The 24,883-nt window shown below is 39.5% G+C and overlaps 1 protein-coding gene across 2 annotated transcripts in view; it reads right to left on the bottom strand.

Moving 5' to 3' along the window:
- Positions 1–24,883, bottom strand: part of GRTP1 (growth hormone regulated TBC protein 1) — a 40,585-nt gene that overhangs the window by 9,043 nt on the left and 6,659 nt on the right. The window contains exons 1-4 of one of the 2 annotated variants that reach the window (XM_058185997.1): positions 21,162–21,361; positions 14,705–14,863; positions 10,892–11,016; positions 4,524–4,620 (exon numbers count right to left, since the gene is read on the bottom strand). In XM_058185997.1, coding sequence (XP_058041980.1) covers positions 4,524–4,620; positions 10,892–11,016; positions 14,705–14,810 — 328 coding nt within the window. In that variant the 5' untranslated portion in view covers positions 14,811–14,863; positions 21,162–21,361. Of the gene's footprint in view, positions 1–4,523; positions 4,621–10,891; positions 11,017–14,704; positions 14,864–21,161; positions 21,362–24,883 lie in introns of those variants that run through there. The other variant, XM_058185996.1, reaches the window with a different exon arrangement.

The raw sequence follows: 24,883 nt of genomic DNA, 5'->3' as shown, positions 1-24,883 counted from the left end.
AAATCATACTATTACTTAAGACATGAAAAACAAAGAACAGGTGTCCTTTAATAAATAAGATGCCTATGGCAAAAACAGATCTTGGCAATGGTACAATCAATGTCCAAATAATATTAGACTTTTCAGACAATCCTTTAATTTGATATTCATCCAAGTTTGTACTTGCACAAACTCTACACGTGCACGCAAAATAGTGCTTAGGATCATTCAATGTAAATTAGAGTCCTATTTGCAATGAGAGTTACAGTTGCTCAACGGGGGAAGGTTTAAAAAAGGCTAAGAAATAAAAAAAGGATATCAAAAATAAATTAATGGGTTCTTCATTGATTATAGAAAGTTTGCGGTTGTGTCAATTGTATCAGGTTGGGGAGTGTATTTAAAAAAATGGAAAGCCTAGAATCTCTCGTTGCCTTCATGCAAAACCCATACAAAGGTGAGGAAACCACAGTCTAGGTCTGTGATGGTGAACCTATGGCACGCAGAGATGGCATGCATAGCCCACTCTGTGGGCACGCATGTTGTCGTCAGCTGCTCTTCTGGTTTCCAGCATGCACATAAGCGCTGGCCAACTGATCTTTGCGCATGCCGGAGCCCCAGAAACTCAAAGATCAGCTGGTTGGTGTGTATGTTTGCACCGGAAACCAGAAGACCAAGTGACTGGTGCATACATGTGCACTGGCCAGCTGGTCTCCGAGTTTCCTGGGCTCTGGCACACGCGCATTCCAGTTTGGGCACTTGGTGCTGAAAAGGTTCACCATCACTGGTCTAGGTGGAACATAACGAATTGGAGTGGAAATAAAGGGACACTGAAATGAAAGATGTGCATGCTTTTAAAAACTGGAACAAGAAACATCAGTAAACGGTGCTATGCTAAAAATACTACCCCATTAGCTGAAAATACAAATGCAAAGATAATAATAAAAGTCAAAGAACGGAGTGAAAAAGTGGTATTAAGACAACCAAACTATAAAGACAACCAAATTCATGTCAACAGGGACAGTAATCAGACTTTGAACTGAAAATGAAAATATTGAAATGGTAGGTGGCTTCTCCCTTCCTAGGAGCATTTATCAATTGTAAAGGAACAAGCAGAGAAGAAATATACCAGAGACTAGCACTTTGTAGAATAGCAATCGAGAATCTCTTGAAAAAGATATTCAAATGCTGGGATGTGTCTGCACCTATGAAGATCAGAACTGTGGAGAAACTGGTTTTCCTTATGACTCTCTTTGGAAGTGAATATTAAAGAAGCAGGGCATAAAAAGTATTAATGTTTTTGAATATTGATAATGTAAAAGAATATCATGGATAATCAATAAAACAAATTTACGGATAACTGAACAAATATAGTACTCACTTAAGGCAAAAATACCTGGGTTGAATTTATAAAATTTTAGACACATTATGCAAAGACCTAATTTTTTTCTGAGTCTATAATGCTAAGAAGATGGAAGGAAAGAGGGGTAGAAAGTATAACCCACAGCGAGGTGAATGGACTTCATTACAGAAGTGATTGGCACACAGTTAGAAGACATGACAGGCCAGGTTAGGGCCTGATCATCCTAGAGAAAGTATCTATGTAATTGCTAAAGATTCAACATCAACTTGATGGCACATAATCAATCAAAAGTAGTTATTCCTCAGTTTATGATTTTAGTCTACACATCACCATGCTTGAAAGTTAATTACAAACATGGACTAAGCAGAGATTAGGGGACATCTCCATGCAGGAGCTAAATAAACAAAATTAAATTATCCATTTTATGGAATGTTGGCATCAGTTCCAAATGACCATAATAAATACCAATTTGCTTTTATTAAGACTAGATTAAATATCCTATCAGCATATGTGTTGGAATATAGATTTGAAAGGATTTTTATCCTACAAAGATTTAATTCTTTCAATATCAAAATTGGATCAATGGATCTCATTTCTAATAATCTATAATTTTTATGTAATAATTCACAAGGATTTAATCTGGTTTATTGTATCAAACAGATTTAATTTCAAATATACATTTTTGCCATCTAATATACAAAGGTAGTTCTTGTGCTGGTCAAACTTCTAGTGGTAGCTTCTGAAAGCAGCTAATGAATTAAATAGGAATAATTGAATTATTCTGGACACATAGTTAACCAATGCTGAATGTTTTTCTTAATGTAATATAACCAGTCTAGTGTAATAGGTTCTGCAATATCTATATTCCATTTCATGTTTACTTTAACTGTAATAGATTTACAGTATATAGAAAAATAGACTCCATCTAATTTTTCACATTCGCTCCAAGCTTATTCATGCAAACACCTACCTCATGAACTTTATGAGTAGATTAGATTCTAAGGATAAAATATAACATTCTGGCAGTGTATCATCCCTCATCCTGTTGAATGTGATATTTTTTACTAAATAAGTCATAAAAGATTTTATGTCTTCCACCTGAAAGACATCAGATAACTTTTTTTTTATTTGCATTTATATCCCGCCCTTCTCCGAAGACTCAGGGCGGCTTACACTATGTTAGCAATAGTCTTCATCCTATTTGTATATTTATATACAAAGTCAACTTATCGCCCCCAACAATCTGGGTCCTCATTTTACCTACCTTATAAAGGATGGAAGGCTGAGTCAACCTTGGGCCTGGTGGGACTAGAACCTGCAGTTATTGCAAGCAGCTGTGTTAATAACAGACTGTCTTAGCAGTCTGAGCCACAGAGGCCCCTTAACTTATCCAAATACTACTTTATGCTGCCATCCCAAAAAACTCCTCCTTACTTTGACAGTACTGAAATGAATTAGTAATAAGAAAAGCAGCATCAGTTTGTCAGATATATACAAGCAGATTACGGAGCCTATGCTAACACCCTATAAAAATTTCCTTTACTGTGTTTCAAAAAGCTGTAATGTACAACAGTTTTCCCCAATCCTGGGCAACTTTTATGTATGTGGATATCAACTACATAATTCCCAGCAGTGGCCAGGTTAGCAGGGGAATTCTGGGAGTAAAATGCCCAGGTCTGATGTAGAGCAACAAGGACTATTCCAAATTAGAAGACTTCAAGTCAAACCAATGATCTTCCTCAGGGCAAATGCTTTTATGTTCTTTGAGTAAACTATTTTGCAAATAGTCCAACATAATCTATCAAAATTGGATATTTTAACAAACCATTGGCTTCTAATCTCTGTTTTGAATCATTGCTAGCAGTTAAGCTACCGTTATCAATATATTTAGATCACTTTATGCAATATCTAGCAGTCTGATATATGAAAAGCTATTTTAAAGTTATCAGATCCACTAAGAGCTCCAGCTAATCTATTTTAACAATTATACAAATGTCTACAAACATTTAGAAGAGCAGCTCTGGTTTAGGTCAATTTTTTCAAATCATTTCTCATAAAAAAATCAGCCGACAATAGACTGCATATAAACCACATAATCACATAAACCTTTCTGCATAGAGTCTCCACCCCATTTCCCTACACAGAGCAAAGTTACACTGGAAACAGTCTCCTTTTTAAAAAAAAAATGATCACAAAATGCAAACGATGTCATATTAATTTTGTATAATAGGTAAACATAAACTTAAGGAGCACATGCAGTAATTTGCAGTTTCTGACTTGAATGTGCTATTAGTGTAGAATGAATAAATTCTCAATGCATTACTGATGGTACATCATATAAATTTAGACTTCTGAAATCCAAAATGTGTCTACGTGAACAGCAAAGTTAGTTCTATCCAGTGGTGGGCTGCTGCCAGTTGTAACAACCAATTCACCCGGAACAGAAAATGTGAGCGCGCGCAGCATAGAAAAATCGGCGATTATACAGGACAGTGATAGTTAACCTTGGTGCCAAGTGCCCAAAGCACGCGAATGCATGCATGACTGAAATCCCAAAATACTTTGCAAGCACCCTTTCACGTGTCATGCCCCTTGCACATGCGCCATGCCCCAAGCATGCACCTGCATCCCCTGCACATGCACCATGCCCCCCCTCGCCCATTTTTGGCTTCTAGGTTAGTGCATGAGGCTTTCCAGGTCCAAAATAGGGCACAGCGGGGCCTTGTGCATCCCCCCACGCACCGTTTTGGCTTCCAGGTTGGTGCAGGAAGCCTTCCAGGCTCAAAATTGGATGCAGATGTGGCACGTGCACACACGCGAACCCCCAAAATGCAATGCGAGTGCCCTGCCCTGCGCATGCATGCATGTGTCCCCCATATGCGTCCCACCCCCCATGTATGCACAGCAGAGACCCGAAGATCACCTGGCCGGTGGGAGGCACGCACACATGCGCAGTGAAGCTGGGCTGGGGCGACGGCTGGTGTGCCTGCAGAGAGGGCTCTGTGTGCCTCAGGTTTGCCATCATGGATAAAGAACATGATAGGGTGGTGGGCGGTCAGAACTACTGGTTTGCCTGAACCAGTCTGAACCAGCAGCAGCCCACCACTGGTTCTATCTATTAAACACACATAAAGGAAACAGGAGACATAGGAAATGAATTGTGAGGTGAGAGATTCAGACATACCAGGTAATATTCGGCCGATAAGTGCATCTAATAACCAAAATGATTCCTCCTCATTCCTTGTAATAAGAATCAAGTATCCAGCTATGAAATTCATTCCCTGAAATAAATATGAATTTCCTATTTATTTCATGTCAAAAGATGGAGTCAAAATAATGAAATAAAGAAAAAAAGCAAAACTTTTTTTTATTTCCATGTTTAATATCACACTTAAAAATCATTAGTTAAGCAGTACAGGAATTCTTTCTACTTTCTTCTGCTCACATATCCAACAGAAGCACTTGTGGGGAGGGGATTATAAGGCTTTGATGGAAAATAGTTATGAGGTGGTTAATCTGACATAACGAGAGAGGAAACACATCTCTTTGGGAATAGGGACAATTTAAAAAGTGGCTCTGCTGTCAGTATAAAATTTGTCTTTGCCCTATTACGAGCTTATAGACTGGTGACTATGCCAATAGATAGTTTCTATATACTTATGCATTTTTACAAATCAAAAATTACTTTGCAACGAAGTTGAGTAATGCTGTAACTTTTTAAAGTGTTAAATGTGTGAGCTGTACGTTTTAAAATATTCAGGAAGAGTAGTATCACTTGCATTCATTTAGATTTAATTTTTAATGCATCTCCAGTTTCTCATTGTCTTTTTAATTCTCCTAGCTTTTATTTCACTTACTGTTCTTGATCTTTCCAGTCAATTCTAAAACAGAAAAATTATACTTTTCAAATTTAATTTTATAAACAATGCCAGCTTAAATTCGAACAAGACAAAAAAAATCAAAATGGCATTATTATTTTATGGAACATTTCAGGGCATTCAAACAGAATCAGCTGTTCTCCTAAGTTTCCAAGTTTCTTAATAATCATCTGTTGACATGATATTGGCTTTCTTCAAACAGTGCCTCCCTTCCCCCCATCTCCTCTTTCTAATCTATGAAAAGCCAACAGCCAGTATAAAAAGTGTTCCATGTGGTTGGGATATTTTGTCCTCCAGTTGTGCTGCTAGTTTGCTTGACAATAGCAACCATGGTGACTATTTGGCATTTGGCTGCAGGAACTACAAAGATCTACCCCTCAGAGGGTGTTTGAAGAGCAAGTGCATTTATTAACCATGCACGCCAGTACAAAACTCTATTAGTACTGTTGCAGAAAACATCAAACTAAGCTTGTCCAATTCTTTTGAAGGAATGCTCACTGCAAGATTCCCTGAAATAGGTTAGCTATCAGTCACATTACCATTTCTGTACTGGGAACTAATTAAAAATTCCTTAAACATAATCTTAAATTACACAGAATCACATACACTTGATTGCTTCTGAAAGGTCTATGTACTTGGAACAATCAGCTGCCTGCAAAGTACAACATATTTTATTCAGTTGAAAAAGCTTTAACTTCTCTAAAGCACATAATTGTCAGAATTCCTCTAACTGGTGCACTGATTTGCCAAATATTTTGGAAAATAGTGGATCTATTTTGAAGAATATAGTAACAGCATGTTCCAAAGCTAAAGTCACCATCTACTGAAATTATACGATGGTAAAATGAATTCATGATGGTTATTCTAGGAGGGATAGTAGTTTTCTGTTAACATGCCTAATTTGGACTACCAGACCAGCTCACCTCTTATGAATACTCTTTTTTTCATATTTTCTGTCTTTCCTTTGAGGAAAGTGCAAGGCTATCAAGAATTGTCAGTCATTCATGCAAGTATTCCATTTAAAATAGCTGTCAGCACTTTCTCAATGGGGGAACATACAGGCCAACTAGTTATTTGATGGGGAGAATTGCCTTCCTGTTGCGTCCTAAACAGAGAAAATGTTTCAGGCACAAAAAGTTGGTTCTCTACCTCAGTTGGTTTTGTTAAGACCAACAAAAGAGAACACAGATTGTCTCTCATATCCTCCCTCAGGGAAAATGTATGTTAGTAGTGGGGCATTTTGGAAAAGAGGAAGATATCATTCCATTAGGCTTCACCAATGAGAGAGGAATGGCTCACCTGGGCAGGTGGAGAACCTAGATCTATCTTTTGCTTTACTGGTTTCTGCCAGATGAACTGATATTCCAACTGACAATACTGGCTAGGAATTCTGGTTATCATAGCCCCAACTTACATGACTAGGCTAAAGGGACATCAGTTGGGAAAGGCTGCTTTAAAACTACTTTTAGCCAGATTCTTTTCTACTGTATTAACAAGGAAGCAACTCTACTGGTACAAGGAACTTGTGTCTATAAAGTCATATTAGTCATGTGACTAGTCCCATTCAACAAACTTACAATCATCAAATGATGCAGCACAGGTCTCCCATGCTCCGCCTCAATAATATTTATAAGGTCTTAAAATCTTTTTGACTGATTAACCCCAATGGAAGAGTCCTGTTTGTGGAATCTGAATTTTTAGAGAAGAAATAGGGATTTACTTGCTACACCTAAATGATAATAATAATAATAACAACAGAGTTGGAACGGACCTTGGAGGCCTTCTAGTCCAACCCCCTGCCCAGGCAGGAAACCTACACCATCTCAGACAGATGGCTATCCAACATTTTCTTAAAAATTTCCAGTGTTGGAGCATTCACAACTTCTGAAGGCAAGTCGTTCCACTTATTAATTGTTCTAACTGTCAGGAAATTTCTCCTTAGTTCTAAGTTGCTTCTTTCCTTGATCAGTTTCCACCCATTGCTTCTTGTTCTACCCTCAGGTGCTTTGGAGAACAGCCCGACTCCCTCTTCTTTGTGGCAACCCCTGAGATATTGGAACACTGCTATCATGTCTCCCCTAGTCCTTCTTTTTATTAAACTAGACATACCCAGTTCCTACAACCGTTCTTCATATGTTTTAGCCTCCAGTCCCCTAATCATCTTTGTTGCTCTTCTCTGCACTCTTTCTAGAGTCTCAGCATCTTTTTTACATCGCGGCGACCAAAACTGAATGCAGTATTCCAAGTGTGGCCTTACCAAGGCATTATAAAGTGGCACTAAGACTTCACGTGATCTTGATTCTATCCCTCTGTTTATGCAGCCCAAAACTGTGTTGGCTTTTTTGACACTGCTGGCTCATATCTAAATGGTTGTCCACTAGGACTCCAAGATCCCTCTCACAGTTACTATTGAGCAAGATACCACATATACAGTATCTGTGCATTTTGGGGTTTTTTTTGCCTAAATGTAGAACCTTACTTTTTTCACTGTTGAATTTCATTTTGTTAGATAGCACCCAATGTTCGAGTCTGTCAAGATCCTTCTGTAACTTGAGCCTATCTTCTGGAGTGTTGGCTATTCCTGCCAGCTTGGTGTCATCTGCAAATTTGATGAGTTCCCCATCTATCCCCTCGTCCAAGTCATTGATGAAGATGTTGAAGAGTACTGGTCCTAAAACAGAGCCTTGGGGTACTCCACTGCATACTTTCCTCCATGTGGATGTAGTTCCATTGAGGACTACACGTTGAGTGCGGTTGGTCAGCCAGTTACGAATCCATCTGATAGTGGTGCTGTCTAACCCACATTTTTCTACTTTATCTAGTAGTAGGTTATGGTCTACTTTATCAAATGCTTTACTGAAGTCCAAGTAAATTATATCAACAGCATTCCTCTGGTCTACTAATTTTGTCACTTTGTCAAAGAATGCAATGAGATTAGACTGGCATGATCTGTTTTTGACAAACCCATGTTGGCTTTTGGTTATTACTTTGCTTCTAGGTGTTCGGTTATTCGTTGCTTGATTATCTTTTCCAGAATCTTCCCCGGTATTGAGGTCAGGCTGATAGGTCTGTAGTTTCCTGGATCTGTTTTTTTTCCCCTTTTTTTAATATGGGAACTACATCAGCTCTTTTCCAGTCCTCTGGCAGCTCCCCTGTGCTCCAAGATCTTTGAAAGATATCGTTCAGTGGTTCTGAGATCTCATCTGCCAGTTCTTTCAGAACCCTGGGGTGTAATCCATCCGGTCCTGGTTATTTGAACTCATCTAGGGTAGACAGGTGTTCACTTACTATTTTCTTCCCTATTTTAACTTGTGTTCCTAATCTGTTTTTTGTGGTGCTGTTTTTGATAGGTTGAATTGTTTTTTCCTTTTGTGTAAAGACAGATGGTTCTTAATCTAAGATACTGTTCAACTGCTGAGACCCAAACCACCATTCATTCACTCATATTCTGCATTTATTGTTTTCACAAATAAATCAAGGTGGCAAACATACCCAACACACCTTCCTTCTCCTATTTTGTTCACAACAACCTTGTGAGGTGAGTTGGGTTGAAAGAAAGTTACTGGCCCAAGATGGCTTTCATAGCTAGGATAGGACTTGAACTCACAGTCTCTTGCTTTCTAGCCTGGTGCCTTAACATTATACCAAACTGGCTCTCATCCGAATCATTAAAAGGTTTTGGATTAAATTTAAAGCCTAGTTCGCAATCTTGATGTGACAATATCCATTCCTTTGAAATCTATCAAATATATTTGATCCTTTGAAATCTATCAAATATATTTAATTATAATATGCTTGATCTGGTTTGTCTTAGCACATTATAGATGTTTGTGGGTTAGTCAATCGTGGTTTATTACAAAGTATAAACTTAACCAATAAGACTTGTTCCAAGTGATTGAGTTTAGTTCAAATATGATCAAAAGTGGTAGAAAATAGGAGACAAAACTTAGAATACATTCTTAATGACATGTTGACGGTGCCCTTCTTCTTTGCACATTCCCACTTGTCCGCTATCACTTGTAACTGGTAGAGAGAGAGTTTATAGATCCTGAAACATATGTGGAACAGTACGTCTTCTTAAACCCAGTTCCAGTGCTGGGTAGGCAGTCTTCAATCTCAAATGTGATTCCAAAGAGGTTCAAGCTGAAAACAACTAGACTGCATGTTTTAAGCTATTGAAATATAAGTAGCATTCTACAGGAATAAAATTTAAATTAGCAGGCACTGAAACTATCCAGAGAATCCTGCAGGTTAGAGTGGATGGTATAGGAAGCAGTGGTGCTTGTAGAGATGTTTAAACAGTTGTATGTTACTGCATACTTCCTCCATGTGGATGTAGTTCCATTGAGGACTACACGTTGAGTGCGGTTGGTCAGCCAGTTACGAATCCATCTGGTGGTGGTGCTGTCTAACCCACATTTTTCTACTTTATCTAGTAGTAGGTTATGGTCTACTTTATCTAGTAGTAGGTTATGGTCTACTTTATCTAGTAGTAGGTTATGGTCTACTTTATCTAGTAGTAGGTTATGGTCTACTTTATCTAGTAGTAGGTTATGGTCTACTTTATCAAATGCTTTACTGAAGTCCAAGTAAATTATATCAACAGCATTCCTCTGGTCTACTAATTTTGTCACTTTGTCAAAGAATGCAATAAGATTAGTCTGGCATGATCTGTTTTTTTCCTTTTGTGTAAAGACAGATGGTTCTTAATCTAAGATACTGTTCAACTGCTGAGACCCAAACCACCATTCATTCATATTCTGCATTTATTGTTTTCACAAATAAATCAAGGTGGCAAACATACCCAACACACCTTCCTTCTCCTATTTTGTTCACAACAACCTTGTGAGGTGAGTTGGGTTGAAAGAAAGTTACTGGCCCAAGATGGTTTTCATAGCTAGGATAGGACTTGAACTCACAGTCTCTTGCTTTCTAGCCTGGTGCCTTAACATTATACCAAACTGGCTCTCATCCGAATCATTAAAAGGTTTTGGATTAAATTTAAAGCCTAGTTCGCAATCTTGATGTGACAATATCCATTCCTTTGAAATCTATCAAATATATTTGATCCTTTGAAATCTATCAAATATATTTGATCCTTTGAAATCTATCAAATATATTTGATCCTTTGAAATCTATCAAATATATTTGATCCTTTGAAATCTATCAAATATATTTAATTATAATATGCTTGATCTGGTTTGTCTTAGCACATTATAGATGTTTGTGGGTTAGTCAATCGTGGTTTATTACAAAGTATAAACTTAACCAATAAGACTTGTTCCAAGTGATTGAGTTTAGTTCAAATATGATCAAAAGTGGTAGAAAATAGGAGACAAAACTTAGAATACATTCTTAATGACATGTTGACGGTGCCCTTCTTCTTTGCACATTCCCACTTGTCCGCTATCACTTGTAACTGGTAGAGAGAGAGTTTATAGATCCTGAAACATATGTGGAACAGTACGTCTTCTTAAACCCAGTTCCAGTGCTGGGTAGGCAGTCTTCAATCTCAAATGTGATTCCAAAGAGGTTCAAGCTGAAAAACAACTAGACTGCATGTTTTAAGCTATTGAAATATAAGTAGCATTCTACAGGAATAAAATTTAATGACGTGAAGTTTGTTTGCTATTATTTTGTACCTCAAAAATAACATAGTTTTAGTATTACATACCTGGCAATATCCCACAGATGGATTATGGTGCCCATATGCTACTAATACATTGTAGAGTGTTTTCTGTAAACAAGGAACAGCAGTTTTGCGGAATTTTATATTATCTGGAAATGTCCTATTTATGTCTATGAAAAAGGAAACATGTTAAAAATTAATCCATGGGAACCAAGTTTTGGGAATTGAATCAAATTGGGCCCCCAACTTATGCATGAATTTATGATTAAACAAATGATAAGACAGATAATATTTTGCTCAAAAGTAAAAACCTACATCAAACATTTTAGAAAAATTCTAGTTGGCTTTGTTTTTCTTTTATCCTACAAAACCCATCAATTCTTGCCAGACTGCAGTTCTAGATGCATCCTAAATATGAATAATTATTGAATGGAATTTAACTTCAAATAAGTAAAAAGAAACATAGAATTATATTATAAAAATATATGTTTGTCTCTATTTTTTTAAGTTTGTGGTTTAATTACATTTACTGCTGCACCTTAAATACCAAAACCAGCTAAAAAAATATATATGAAATTAAAGGGCTGAGAAACCTGCCCCTGTTAAACTAATATGTTTCTGTGTCAAAGTTATTTAAAAATAACTTCCAATAAATTCAGTAAAATGTACTTGTTTGCAATCACTCTAGCTTTAAGAAATATACAGTATCACTCCTAAGAACTATGAGCAAAGACTAACTTATATGAATATATACAGTAGCTATATTTGAAGGGATAAAGGGACAGCTAAAATATAATTAAATAATGCATTTTAGCTCAAGTATCAAGAATTTTTCATCATGTTCTTCCTCCTCCTTTCCGCATTTCTGGGCATGCCCAGTTTTCAGGTAAAATAGGTTTGCTTTGAATGTGACCAAATCTGAATCCTATTTAGTATTCTAATTCCCACTTTAATAAATGAAAAGTTAAATTAGCAGGCACTGAAACTATCCAGAGAATCCTGCAGGTTAGAGTGGATGGTATAGGAAGCAGTGGTGCTTGTAGAGATGTTTAAACAGTTGTATGTTACTGCATACTTATGCAATATTAGGTTAGGATTTTAGAACAGCCACAAAGCACTATAAAGGCAGTCCTTCACTTTTCATTGAGCGACTGTTCATAGTTACTGGCACTGGAAAAAGTGATTTATGAACAGTTCTCACACTTATCACCATTGCAGCATCCCCACAGTCATGTAATTAAAATTTGAGGACTTGGTAACTGGCATGTATGACGGCTGCCGCATATTGGGTTCCTGGGACTGTCATTTGCAACTTTCTTAGGGATCATCTGATAAGTAGTCAATAGAAGAAGCCAAAGTATGATTCACTTTACAACTATAGTGTTTCACTTAATAACAGTGACAAAAAAGGGGCATGAGTCACTTAACAACTGCCTTGCTTAGCAACAGAAATTTTGGGCTCAAATGCAGTCATTTGACTTCCATTGAGGACCTGTATACTGCACGAATCAAGAAGAGGGCCGTGAAAATATTTGCAGATCCCTCGCATCCTGGACATAAACTGTTTCAACTCCTACCCTCAAAACGACGCTATAGAGCACTGCACACCAGAACAACTAGACACAAGAACAGTTTTTTCCCGAAGGCCATCACTCTGCTAAACAAATAATTCCCTCAACACCGTCAGACTATTTACTGAATCTGCACTACTATTAATCGTTTCATAGTTCCCATCACCAATCTCTTTCCACTTATGACTGTATGACTATAACTTGTTGCTGGCAATCCTTATGATTTATATTGATATATTGATCATCAATTGTGTTGTAAATGTTGTACCTTGATGAACGTATCTTTTCTTTTATGTACACTGAGAGCATATGCACCAAGACAAATTCCTTGTGTGTCCAATCACACTTGGCCAATAAAAATTCTATTCTATTCTATAAGTCAAAGACTACTTGTAAATGGCTATATGGATAATGTTCTACACTATTTTTTCTCTAGAGCAACCCAGCATGGTCAAGTCCATACGTCTATACATGTCCTGTTTTTGGCCTGTTCCAGATGTGGTGGTGGCAGCGATCCCTACTGCCTGGAACGGGTCAAAAACAAGACACGCTGAGGCCGAAAATGGGGCACGCAGAGGTGACAATAGGCGGCTGCAGCAATGGGCAGCGATAGCAATGACGAGCATTGGTGATCCCCACAGCCTGGAACAGCTGATAGATGGCATTCCGGAAGGCCGATCCGTCCGCCAATCAGCTGCTTGTGCTAAATCAGACTGTGCTGAAACTGACCAGGCTGCTTGATGCAAGAAGGTAAATTGCTGGGGGGGGGGAGATGAGAGAAGAAAGAAAGATGAGAGAGAGAGAGAGGCAGACAAAGAGAGGGGGGACAGAGAGGGGAGAGAGACAAAGAGAGGAGAGAGAGAGGAAGAGAGGAAGAGAGAGGAGAGAGATGAGAGAGAGATAAAGAGATGAGAGAGACAGATAGACAAAGAGAGGGGGAGAGAGAAAGAGATGAGAGAGAAAGAGAGATGAGAGAGAGAGACAAAGAAAGGGGAGGGAGAGAGAAAGAAAGAGATGAGACACAGACAAAGAGAGAGGGAGACAGGAGAGAGACAGATGAGAGAGAGAGAAAGAGAAAGAGAGAGAGGAGAGAGAGAAAGAGAAAGAGAGAGGAGAGAGAGAGAAAGAAATGAGAGGGACAGACAAAGAGACAGAGGGAGAGAGAGAGAAAGAGATGAGACAGAGAGAGAGAGAGAGAGAGATATTTTTCTTTCTTTCTTAGGCCAAACTATGTGCCTGAAGGACCCCATCCCGCCACTGGGAGTACAGGTGCTTCAGCGAGTGGCGTCCTGGATTCATATTAGTGGTCTGCAGGATTTAAAATTATGAATTTAGTGGTCCTGAATCCGAAAGGTTGGTGACCCCTGCCGTAGGGTATCCTGACAGCAGTTGCTGGCTGGATTTTGCAAGACTCAGAGGAGCCCACTATTTTCCAGCCATTCTTGCCGTAACTTCAACCAGAAGTCTCCGTACAACATTTGCTTTTTTCTTTCCTATGAATTCCTCCAAATTAATCTATCAAGGTAGTTCCAAAAACTTTTTTTTTAAAAATGTAATTTAACTTCCAAGCTAAGGCAGCAGCAACATAAATAGAGTAAAAAATTTCAGCATTCAGTTTTAGTGTTCCACAACCTGATGACCTTCAGAGCTTAAAACTTCCACCAGCTGAACTGGGTCAGAGGTTGCAGCCCAAAATAGCCGTAGGCACAAGGTGGAGAAAGATTCACCTTGTGAATATATATAAAGGTAGTTGCAGAAAACCAGCTTCACTTGTTTAAAACAGTCTTCTCAAACATAGTGTTGTCTAGATGTGTTGGAATTTTACACTCTTCTGCTGTGGACATTTTTAGAACTAAAATCCCAGCACAACTGTGAGACAGTTGGGAAAATCTGGTGTAGAACTGTTCAGTCATTATTTAGCTACTCTAGGACTATCTCTCATATTCCCATAACTACTGTAATTTCAAAAAATTAAGTTGCAGCAAGTAAATGGAAAAGTTATCACAGAATTCTAAACTTGCAGGAACTAAAACTTATTATATTCGAATGAGTACTAGACTAATGGCAACATATCTGCCAATTTTTTGACAGATAGCAAGACACGAGGAAAAATAATTCAGTGGTTCTTAAGATAAAGTTTTAATTGACATAAAAAGACATTGCTTCTGTCCAAAACAATAATTAGCTATTTTTATGTATCTCCATAATTCAAGGGAAATGTGGACAACAAAATCCTAATACACACATACACAAAATGATGTATAGAGACATGTATTTTGAAGCTAACCTGTCATAATAGTTTCCACAAGTTTGCTGTTTTGGTCTCCTTCCAATAATTTCTGGTAATAGCCTGGGTTGTGATCCATGTGAGACCTAGCACCACTCACTACCATCCAGACTTCAGCACGGTGCTCATTTGGAATGCCTTTTCTGATATAGCGTTTAACTGTAATAAATTAAAATGCATATTTGAACATGTAAAAGGATGCCATAATGAAACCCAACAATTAAAGTTATAAATAATTAAAATATATTAAACATATTAACAGTGGAGATACAGGATCATCTTGCACTGTCATACGTCAAGGTCAGTGGTGAAATCCAAATTTTTTTACTACCAGTTCTGTGGGCATGGCTTGGTGGGGGTGGCAGGGGAAGGATACTGCAAAATCTCCATTCCCACCCAACTCCAGGGGAAGGATACTGCAAAATCCCCATTCCCTCCCCATTCCTGGGGGAAGGATATTGCAAACTCTCCATTCCCACCCCACTTTGGGATCAGCCAGAGGTGGTATTTATTTATTTATTTATTATTTATTTATTTATTTATTTACTATTTAAATTTTTATACCGCCCTTCTCCCGAAGGACTCAGGGCGGTTTACAGCCAGATAAAATAAACAGTCCTATTACAAAATAAATACTATTAAAATACCACTAAAAAACTTATTCAATTTGGCCGCAATTAAAATTTAGCAAATAATAAAACCCATTAAAACCCATTAAAACCCATTAATTAAAGTTATAAATAATTAAAATATATTAAACATATTAACAGTGGAGATACAGGATCATCTTGCACTGTCATACGTCAAGGTCAGTGGTGAAATCCAAATTTTTTTACTACCAGTTCTGTGGGCATGGCTTGGTGGGGGTGGGAGGGGAAGGATACTGCAAAATCCCATTCCTGGGGAAGGATACTGCAAAATCCCATTCCTCCCCATTCCTGGGGAAGGATATTGCAAAATCTCCATTCCCACCCAACTCCAGGGAAGGATACTGCAAAATCCCATTCCTGGGGAAGGATACTGCAAAATCCCCATTCCCTCCCCATTCCTGGGGGAAGGATATTGCAAAATCTCCATTCCCACCCCACTCTGGGATCAGCCAGAGGTGGTATTTACCAGGTCTCCAAACAGGTAGCAGGTAGCAGGTAGCAGGTCTCCAAACAGGTAGCAGGTAGCAGGTCTCCAAACTATTTACCAGGTCTCCAAACTACTCAAAAGTTTCTGCTACCGGTTCTCCGAACTGCTCAAATTTTCACTACCAGTTCTCCAGAACCTGTCAGAACCTGTTGGATTTAACCCTTGGTCATGGTGAATTCAATGTTATTAGTGTTTCATTCTAACATTATATTTTCATATTGTCCTTCAAGATAGACATACCAATAACCACAATAATTTTGGAGTTGCTTCAGGTCTCTTGCACTAACTGTAAGAAGCTGCCTAAAATCTGCCAGATGAAAAAGAGGATAAGCTTTCCATGAGACTAACTTGGAAAATAGAAAGGATTTTGGCCTGGCTATCATAGTGTCTTATCTATAGAAGTTAATCAGCTCAAACTCCCAAGTTCTGCCACCTCACCCTATGTTGTGAGTAAACACGCACATTGCCAATCTTTATCATAACATGCTTGTATGAAGAAGGAACCTCTTAACTGCTATGCTAGGTGTCCCAGTGCATCATTTAAGGGATTTATCAAGAAAAGATGTTCCATTACTCTGATTTTTTTCCTATTTTTCTGCTTCTCAGAAGAACAGAGAACCTAATTTCCACTATATATTAAAACTCTTTTCAAAGGGTTCCCTGGAAGATTTGTAGTTTAATGTTTGCTATTCAGAAAATCATAGCCTTTTAATAACATTTTAAGACTCATTAAAATTTACAATCACCAAGATTATGTAATTATAGAGATATACATACTTAAGGGAAGAACTTAAACAGGTAAATATGCTACAAGCCCCACTTATACAGAGAGAATATGACTAATGGTTCAATTCATTCAATATAATACTAAACAATAGTTTGTTAAGTAAACCACCATGACTGGATTATATAACGCTAAATGAGGAAAAAATTGAAAGAAAAAACAAATGGCTTAGGTGAACATCCAAACAGAGCTCTCATTTTAAAATGCACCAATTCAGATAGCAGTACATGCCCCTGCTACCTGATAAATTGGATTTTTCTCTGGGTTATTTATACAAAAAAAACACACACCAGTATATCTGAATATGTTGGTCTTCTCTTTTTCTTTATTGCTGACCCTTCCCTGGCACAGCTACTGATTCTGAAATAAGGTGTCATTCAGTAAAGAAGAACAGGGGAGGGGGGATTGGGGCTACATGCATACCCATTATTCCTTAATGCTGCTATCTTTTTGAAAGAGAGCCCAGATCTCAAATGAGAGAAAGCTGCTTTGAGTTCTTCAGACCATGAAGCCATTTTTTTTCTCTGCCTGAAGAATAAAATAAAGCTACCAATGGAGAATTTTACAGCACAGTTAATTTCTGGAGGTACTAAAAATGTATTGTTTTGTTTGACTGTAAATTAAAAGCTTGTCAAGAAAGAAAGAACTCTGTATTTTCATAAGTATAGAGATTTTCATCTTAAATGTTTAAATTTATAGTCAAGCTTGGAGAGAGAGAGAGAGAGAGAGAAAGAAAGAAAGAGGGAGGGAGGGAGGGAAGGAGAGAAAAAGAGAGAAAGAGAAGCAAAATAACGAAAATTAGAGAAAAGGAAAAAAGGAAAGGAAAACAAGAGGGCAATGACAAAAGATCATATAGAGCAGGAGTGCTTAGATGTAGCCCGTGGGGCCACTCTGCAAACAGCAGACTGGCTCGCGGTGCCTCTACCTGTAAAAACAGATCTCAGGAGGGCCGCGTGTGGCCCTCCCAGGGTCCATTTTTGGCCAGGACAGCCTCCTGCAGCCCTCTGACAGCGAAAACAGGTTTAGGAGGCCGTCCCAGCAGAAAATGGAGCTTGGGAGCCTGTTTTCTCTGGCAGAGTGTTTGGGTCATAGGCACCCCCGACACGAGTGATGTCAAACTGGCCACGCCCACCCTGGCCACGCCCAACCCAGTCCCTGATGTGGCCCTCAATGAAATCGAGTTTGACACCCCTGATATGAGTATGTTGGGACTCCTTTTCATAGATGTATATGTATATAAAGTTTCAATAAAGACAATCATATTTGTGATCTTCCATTCATAAGCTGTCTCTAAGCAGCTCCTTCTTAATTTGTCAGAGAAGATTCTGTCTTCAATCCGTTGAAAAATGGGGGCCATACTTACATTTATCTTTCTATTGTTGAAGGATTACTCTATTAACCACAAAGAAGAGTCATTTGGATGCCCAGAATGTATTTCTGGAATTCTGAAATCTGTGTATGGGCATGGTTATGATGTGCTGAATCAAATCTTATTTAAATATTCATTACACACGTGCAGCTTAACCTAACTCCTTTCACCATAATAATTTAGTAGTGTGGTATAGCAATGTGATTCAGGAAAATATTATACAGAGCACACAGGGATACACACATGATAACTATCAACATATACTTAAATGTGTCTTTTCTTGGCTTAATAATAAGCAGCAGCCCCAGTTCCAGAAAGAAGTGTAATATGTGTACTTCGTACACACTCCAAATCAGATTTTCACTTTCTATTCCGGATTTCTCTGTATAATAAGATGGTAGGTTTAGTCTAGCTATATGTTGAGGGCACCAACTTGAACAAAGGCCAAATATCACTTCCCTTTTGAATCCTATCAATATCTCATTTGCTAATTGAATTGACAATCTAATCATCCGTTTATAAAAGATTGTTATTATTATTTATTTATTATTTATTTATTTTATTTTATTTGATTTTTATACCGCCCTTCTCCCGAAGGACTCAGGGCGGTGTACAGGCAAAATAAAACAGGTAATACAATGTACAATTTAAAATATGGTTAAGAAACTTATTTTATAGTTAGCCTAAGAAGTTAAAATATATAATAGACTAAAACCCCATTTAAAAATATTAATAAAAAATTTAAAATTGATAAAATTCAAGCCAGCCCCGCGCGAATGAATGGATGTGTCTTCAGTTCGTGATGAAAGGTCCGAAGGTCAGGAATTTGGCGTAAACCCGGGGGAAGCTCGTTCCAGAGTGTGGGAGCCCCCACCGAGAAGGACCTTCCCCTGGGGGCCGCCAGCCGACATTGTTTGGCGGACGGCACCCTGAGAAGTCCCTCTCTGTGAGAGCGTACGGGTCGGTGGGAGGCATGTGGTAACAGCAGGCGGTCCCGTAAGTACCCAGGCCCTAAGCCATGGAGCGCTTTAAAGGTCGTAACCAAAACCTTAAAGTGCACTCGAAAGGCCACAGGTAGCCAGTGCAGCCTGCGCAGGAGCGGTGTTACATGGGAGCTACGCCTAGCTCCCTCAATCACCCGCGCAGCTGCATTCTGGACTAACTGAAGCCTCCGAGTGCACCTCAAGGGGAGCCCCATGTAGAGAGCATTACAGTAATCCAAGCGAGAGGTAACGAGCGCATGAGTGACTGTGCACAAAGCATCCCGATCAAGGAAGGGGCGCAACTGCCGAACCAGGCGAACCTGGTGGAAGGCCCTCCTGGAGACGGCCGTCAAATGATCTTCAAATGACAGCCGTTCATCCAGGAGGACACCTAAGTTGTGCACCCTATCCTTTGGGGCCAGTAACTCGCCTCCAACAGTCAGCTACGGCTGCAGCTGACTGAATCGGGATGCCGGCATCCACAGCCACTCCGTCTTGGAGGGATTAAGCTTGAGCCTGTTTCTCCCCATCCAGACCCGTACGGCTTCCAAACACCGGGACAGCACTTCAACAGCTTCATTGGGGTGGCCCGGGGTGGAAAAGTACAGCTGGGTGTCATCAGCGTACTGCTGGTATCTCACCCCGAAGCCACTGATGATCTCACCCAACGGCTTCATGTAGATGTTGAACAGAAGGGGCGAGAGAATCGACCCCTGCGGCACCCCACAAGTGAGGCACCTCGCGGTCGACCTCTGCCCCCCTGTCAATACCGTCTGCGGCCGGTCGGAGAGATAGGAGGAGAACCACCGGTACACGGTGCCTCCCACTCCCAATCCCCCCAACCGGCGCAGCAAGATACCATGGTCGATGGTATCAAAAGCCGCTGAGAGGTCTAATAGGACCAGGGCAGAGGAATAACCCCTATCCCTGGCCCTCCAGAGATCATCCACCAATGCGACCAAAGCTGTCTCCGTGCTGTATCCAGGTCGGAAGCCGGACTGGAACGGGTCTAGATAGACAGCTTCATCCAGGTATTGGGGTAATTGGGTTAATTTTATAATTGCACATTATCATTCAAATAGTGTCCACAAAGCCAGTTAAGTAAATAATGTCACGTTGGATTTAAAATCTCATCTGTCAAAATATTTTAAACAGAGAAATGTCTTTTCCTTTATATTTATTTTTCTTCTTGCTTCAGGTATATCAGTAGGAGGCTGTTATAAAGTACAGGCATACATATTATCTGCAGTTTAGATAGCTATGACAAATTAATCTCAGTTCTCAGAATGATCAAACCTTTGCCTGTACATCTATCTTAAATCTATGGATGTTTTAGCTTATTGGTTTAGACTTTATTTTCTGTGGAACAATTCAGATTATAAAATTGTGTTTTCTCACATTTCTTTTCTGCTGCATTTTTCAATAGTCTTTGAAAATCTACCAACAAGTATTAGGGAAGCCTAGAATGGCACCAGATGTGATTTTGGGATCACCGCAGCAGAAACAAAAACAAAAGTTCAGAGTCTCTCATGATTGCAGAAATAGAATTAATGGAAACAAATATATGAAGAAGTTCGAAGTATGATTTGCTACCTAAAATATAATTATACTCTTTATGTATTTATTATTTACTGAATTTATTTGCCACCCATCTCATAACAATGACTCTGGGTCACTCTTTAAAAACAAATTATATGCATTCATTCAGCATTTACAGTATGTTTGCCTATTTAATAACTTGCATTTATAAATCTGCCTTTTATAAATGCTATGCATTAGAAAAATATGTGAGAAAAACTGCTTTTTGTCCACAGATGACAACTCATTGTTCCAGTTTTGCAACAAATAATTACTGTTAACAAATGTTTATACCAATAAATAGATTAACTTCTTGCAAGGGCAGAATCTACACAACCAATTTGTCAATGATGAACCACAGAACCGTCCAAGGTATTATTGCACTTTTGTTAATTTATTTTTGTTTGTCTGGCAATTAATTGCCAAATTTCTACACAAATTTCTGGGGAAATAATGACAAACAAGAACACTGAACTAGGAAGCACAGGCTCTCCCAAACGATGGTTCTACAATGTTATAAAATACTTTCTGAAAAAGATAAAAGGTTGCAAGTTAAAATGAAAACTATTTGTCCCAATTTCATATTTAAACATGGTAAAATCTTACCTTTTATGTTTTTCTTCACCCTTGTGTTTCCCTTTAAAAGTTTGGACCACTTAATTGCTCTCCTAGTGAGTACCACTAAGTATCTAGAAAAGAATTCTTCATAGGTTGCGTAGTCAAAGTCAGCTGGTCTTTCAAAACCATATGGATCCACACTATTTCAAAAGAAAGATTATTAGAGAGACATAAAAAGCATGCAGTTAAGTGAGAGTTATTCATTAACCCAAACTTAAAACAGAAAGAGAAAATAAAGTACAAATGCAGTGCCAAACAGATTTCATAAAGTTTCTCAGTTCCAAGATATCTAGCTAGTAGCAGATGTTTCTCAGGACAATGGAACCATTTGATAAAAATAGCCAGAGACCACTGATACACTTCTTATTCCCCCCGTTTCTAGATCTATCCAAAAAAGAAAGGAGGATGCTTAAAAACTTCCATTTATGTCTCATTTGAACTAGAGCAGCGGTTACCAACTCGTGTTCCACAAGAAAATTTTGGTGGTCCGTAGAAACATAATTTGCATTTTTTATATTGCACTAAATCAGGGATCCTCAACCCACAGCCCCTGGGCCGGATACATGCAATGAATGTTTGTGTTGCTGCAGACAGTCTCCCCCTTCAGGGTCTTTGTGTGTGGGTCGGAGGGAGGCAGAAATTCCGACAGGATTTGCTTCGGCCTCCTGGTACAAGGCTTTGGGCAAATAGCCAGAGGGCCTTGTTCCAGTGGGACTGCATCATGGCCTGGAACTGGCTGACCATTACAGCCTGCTGAACCTCAAGGCGCCGGTACCTGGCCTTGTACTCCTGCAGGTCTTCCCTCTGCTTAGAAAGCCTATGCTGGTAGTCGTCAGTGAGGTGCTTCTACCGAGCCTCCTTCTTGGTCAGATCTAATTTGAACTGAGCTGTTTTGCCAACTCTTTCTCATGGTGGCTCCTTACCTCCAGCAATTGATTCCTGTTGGGGCCCTAAGGAGCCCAGGCGGGTAGGCGAGGAGTAGCGAGTAGAGGCTGGCAAGGTGCCCCTCAATGTGAGTGACAATGAGTTGGCCATGCCCACCCAGTCACATGCCCACCTTGCCACGCCCACCCAGCCGATCATTAGGCATGTCATATTAGTGGTCCGCGGGATTTAAAATTATGAATTTAGTGGTCCCTGAGGTCTGAAAGTTTGGTGACCCCTGAACTAGACTCTATTAACATAAAAATAAAGTTATTTTAAACAAGCTGGTTTCAGAAACAATGACGCAAACAGAGCTCATTTTAGTTGACATTAACTACTGTATCAGCCTGGATGATATCAAAAAGCTAATGTTTATTGTATTCTATTGCTTTTATAATGTATTAGAGAAGTTTTCAGCTGTATGCTGCCCATTTATATTTATAAATAAAAAGTTGTTCATAATTGTTGTTGATTACACAGTCACAACTGGGCACATTTCTGGGAAACAGTATGGAAAATGGTTGCTGTTGCCTTTTTATTATTTTTTAAAAAAACTTCCCAGTCAATTCTACAATCCTGTTAGTCCCTGGTAATCTGACCAACTATAGTGAATATAGAAAATGGCCTTGAAGATCTGCTACCAAGACAACAATAAGATAAATGAGGCTTGAGCCCAGATCAGCAAAGTGGTTTATGAAAAAACCTCAGACAATCTCCCCACTTAATTCACAAGATGATAAAAGACAGAGCAAGAAGCACATTCAGATCTGCTAGATTTTGTTACTATGGCTAATCTAATAAAAGTAGCTTTAAAACTGTAAAAAAAAATCAAGCTAAAAATATCTGAAATTTCTAAATTTCTCCCATGGGAAATTTAGATGAGAATGTCAAAGTTTGCAAGATATCACATGAGAAAATTAATATTTTATAACATTTTGAACAATTCAATTTTTAAGAATTTTTGAATGTTGAGGTTCTATGCACCGGGGAATCTTAAAGACAATTTGTCACTTACGAATGCTGCACTGCCAATCCAGTGTGCTTGTAAGATTTCCAGGAGATACAATTTTATTTATTTTTATTTATTATTTTGATTTTTATACCGCCCTTCTCCCGAAGGACTCAGGGCGGTGTACAGGCAAAAATAAAACAGGCAATACAATGTACAATTTAAAATATGGTTAAGAAACTTATTTTATAGTTAGCCTAAGAAGTTAAAATATATAATAGACTAAAACCCCATTTAAAATATTAATAAAATTTAAAATTGATAAAATTCAAGCCAGCCCCGAATGAAAAGATGTGTCTTCAGTTCGTGATGAAAGGTCCAAGGTCAGAATTTGGCGTAAACCCGGGGAAGCTCGTTCCAGAGTGTGGAGCCCCACAGAGAAGGACCTTCCTGGGGCCGCCAGCCGACATTGTTTGGCGGACGGCACCCTGAGAAGTCCCTCTCTGTGAGAGCGACGGGTCGGTGGGAGGCATGTGGTAACAGCAGGCGGTCCCGTAAGTACCCAGGCCCTAAGCCATGGAGCGCTTTAAAGGTCGTAAAACCTTAAAGTGCACTCGAAGGCCACAGGTAGCCAGTGCAGCCTGCGCAGGAGCGGTGTTACATGGGAGCTACGCCTAGCTCCCTCAATCACCCGCGCAGCTGCATTCTGACTAACTGAAGCCTCCGAGTGCACCTCAAGGGAGCCCCATGTAGAGAGCATTACAATAATCCAAGCGAGAGGTAACGAGCGCATGAGTGACTGTGCACAAGGCATCCCGATCAAGGAAGGCGAACTGCCGAACCAGGCGAACCTGGTGGAAGGCCCTCCTGGAGACGGACGTCAAATGATCTTCAAACGACAGCCGATCATCCAGGAGGACACCTAAGTTGCGCACCCTATCCTTTGGGGCCAGTAACTCGCCTCCAACAGTCAGCTGCGGCTGCAGCTGACTGAATCGGGATGCCGGCATCCACAGCCACTCCGTCTTGGAGGGATTAAGCTTGAGCCTGTTTCTCCCCATCCAGACCCGTACGGCTTCCAAACACCGGGACAGCACTTCAACAGCTTCATTGGGGTGGCCCGGGGTGGAAAAGTACAGCTGGGTGTCATCAGCGTACTGCTGGTATCTCACCCCGAAGCCACTGATGATCTCATCCAACGGCTTCATGTAGATGTTGAACAGAAGGGGCGAGAGAATCGACCTCTGCGGCACCCCACAAGTGAGGCACCTCGCGGTCGACCTCTGCCCCCTGTCAACACCGTCTGTGACCGGTCGGAGAGATAGGAGGAGAACCACCGGTACATGGTGCCTCCCACTCCCAATCCCCCCAACCGGCGCAGCAAGATACCATGGTCGATGGTATCAAAAGCCGCTGAGAGGTCTAATAGGACCAGGGCAGAGGAATAACCCCTATCCCTGGCCCTCCAGAGATCATCCACCAATGCGACCAAAGCTGTCTCCGTGCTGTATCCGGGTCGGAAGCCGGACTGGAACGAGACTAGATAGACAGCTTCATCCAGGTATAAAAGATTGTTAATTTTATAATTGCACATTATCATTCAAATAGTGTCCATAAAGCCAGTTAAGTAAATAATGTCACGTTGGACTTAAAATCTCATCTGTCAAAATATTTTAAACAGAGAAATGTCTTTTCCTTTATATTTATTTTTCTTCTTGCTTCAGGTATATCAGTAGGAGGCTGTTATAAAGTACAGGCATACATATTATCTGCAGTTTAGATAGCTATGACAAATTAATCTCAGTTCTCAGAATGATCAAACCTTTGCCTGTACATC

Source organism: Ahaetulla prasina, chromosome 5 (assembly GCF_028640845.1).
Source record: "Ahaetulla prasina isolate Xishuangbanna chromosome 5, ASM2864084v1, whole genome shotgun sequence".
Classification (NCBI taxonomy): domain Eukaryota; kingdom Metazoa; phylum Chordata; class Lepidosauria; order Squamata; family Colubridae; genus Ahaetulla; species Ahaetulla prasina.
The sequence above is the reverse complement of the archived record's forward strand: the minus strand, read 5'-3'. Positions and strand labels throughout refer to the sequence as shown.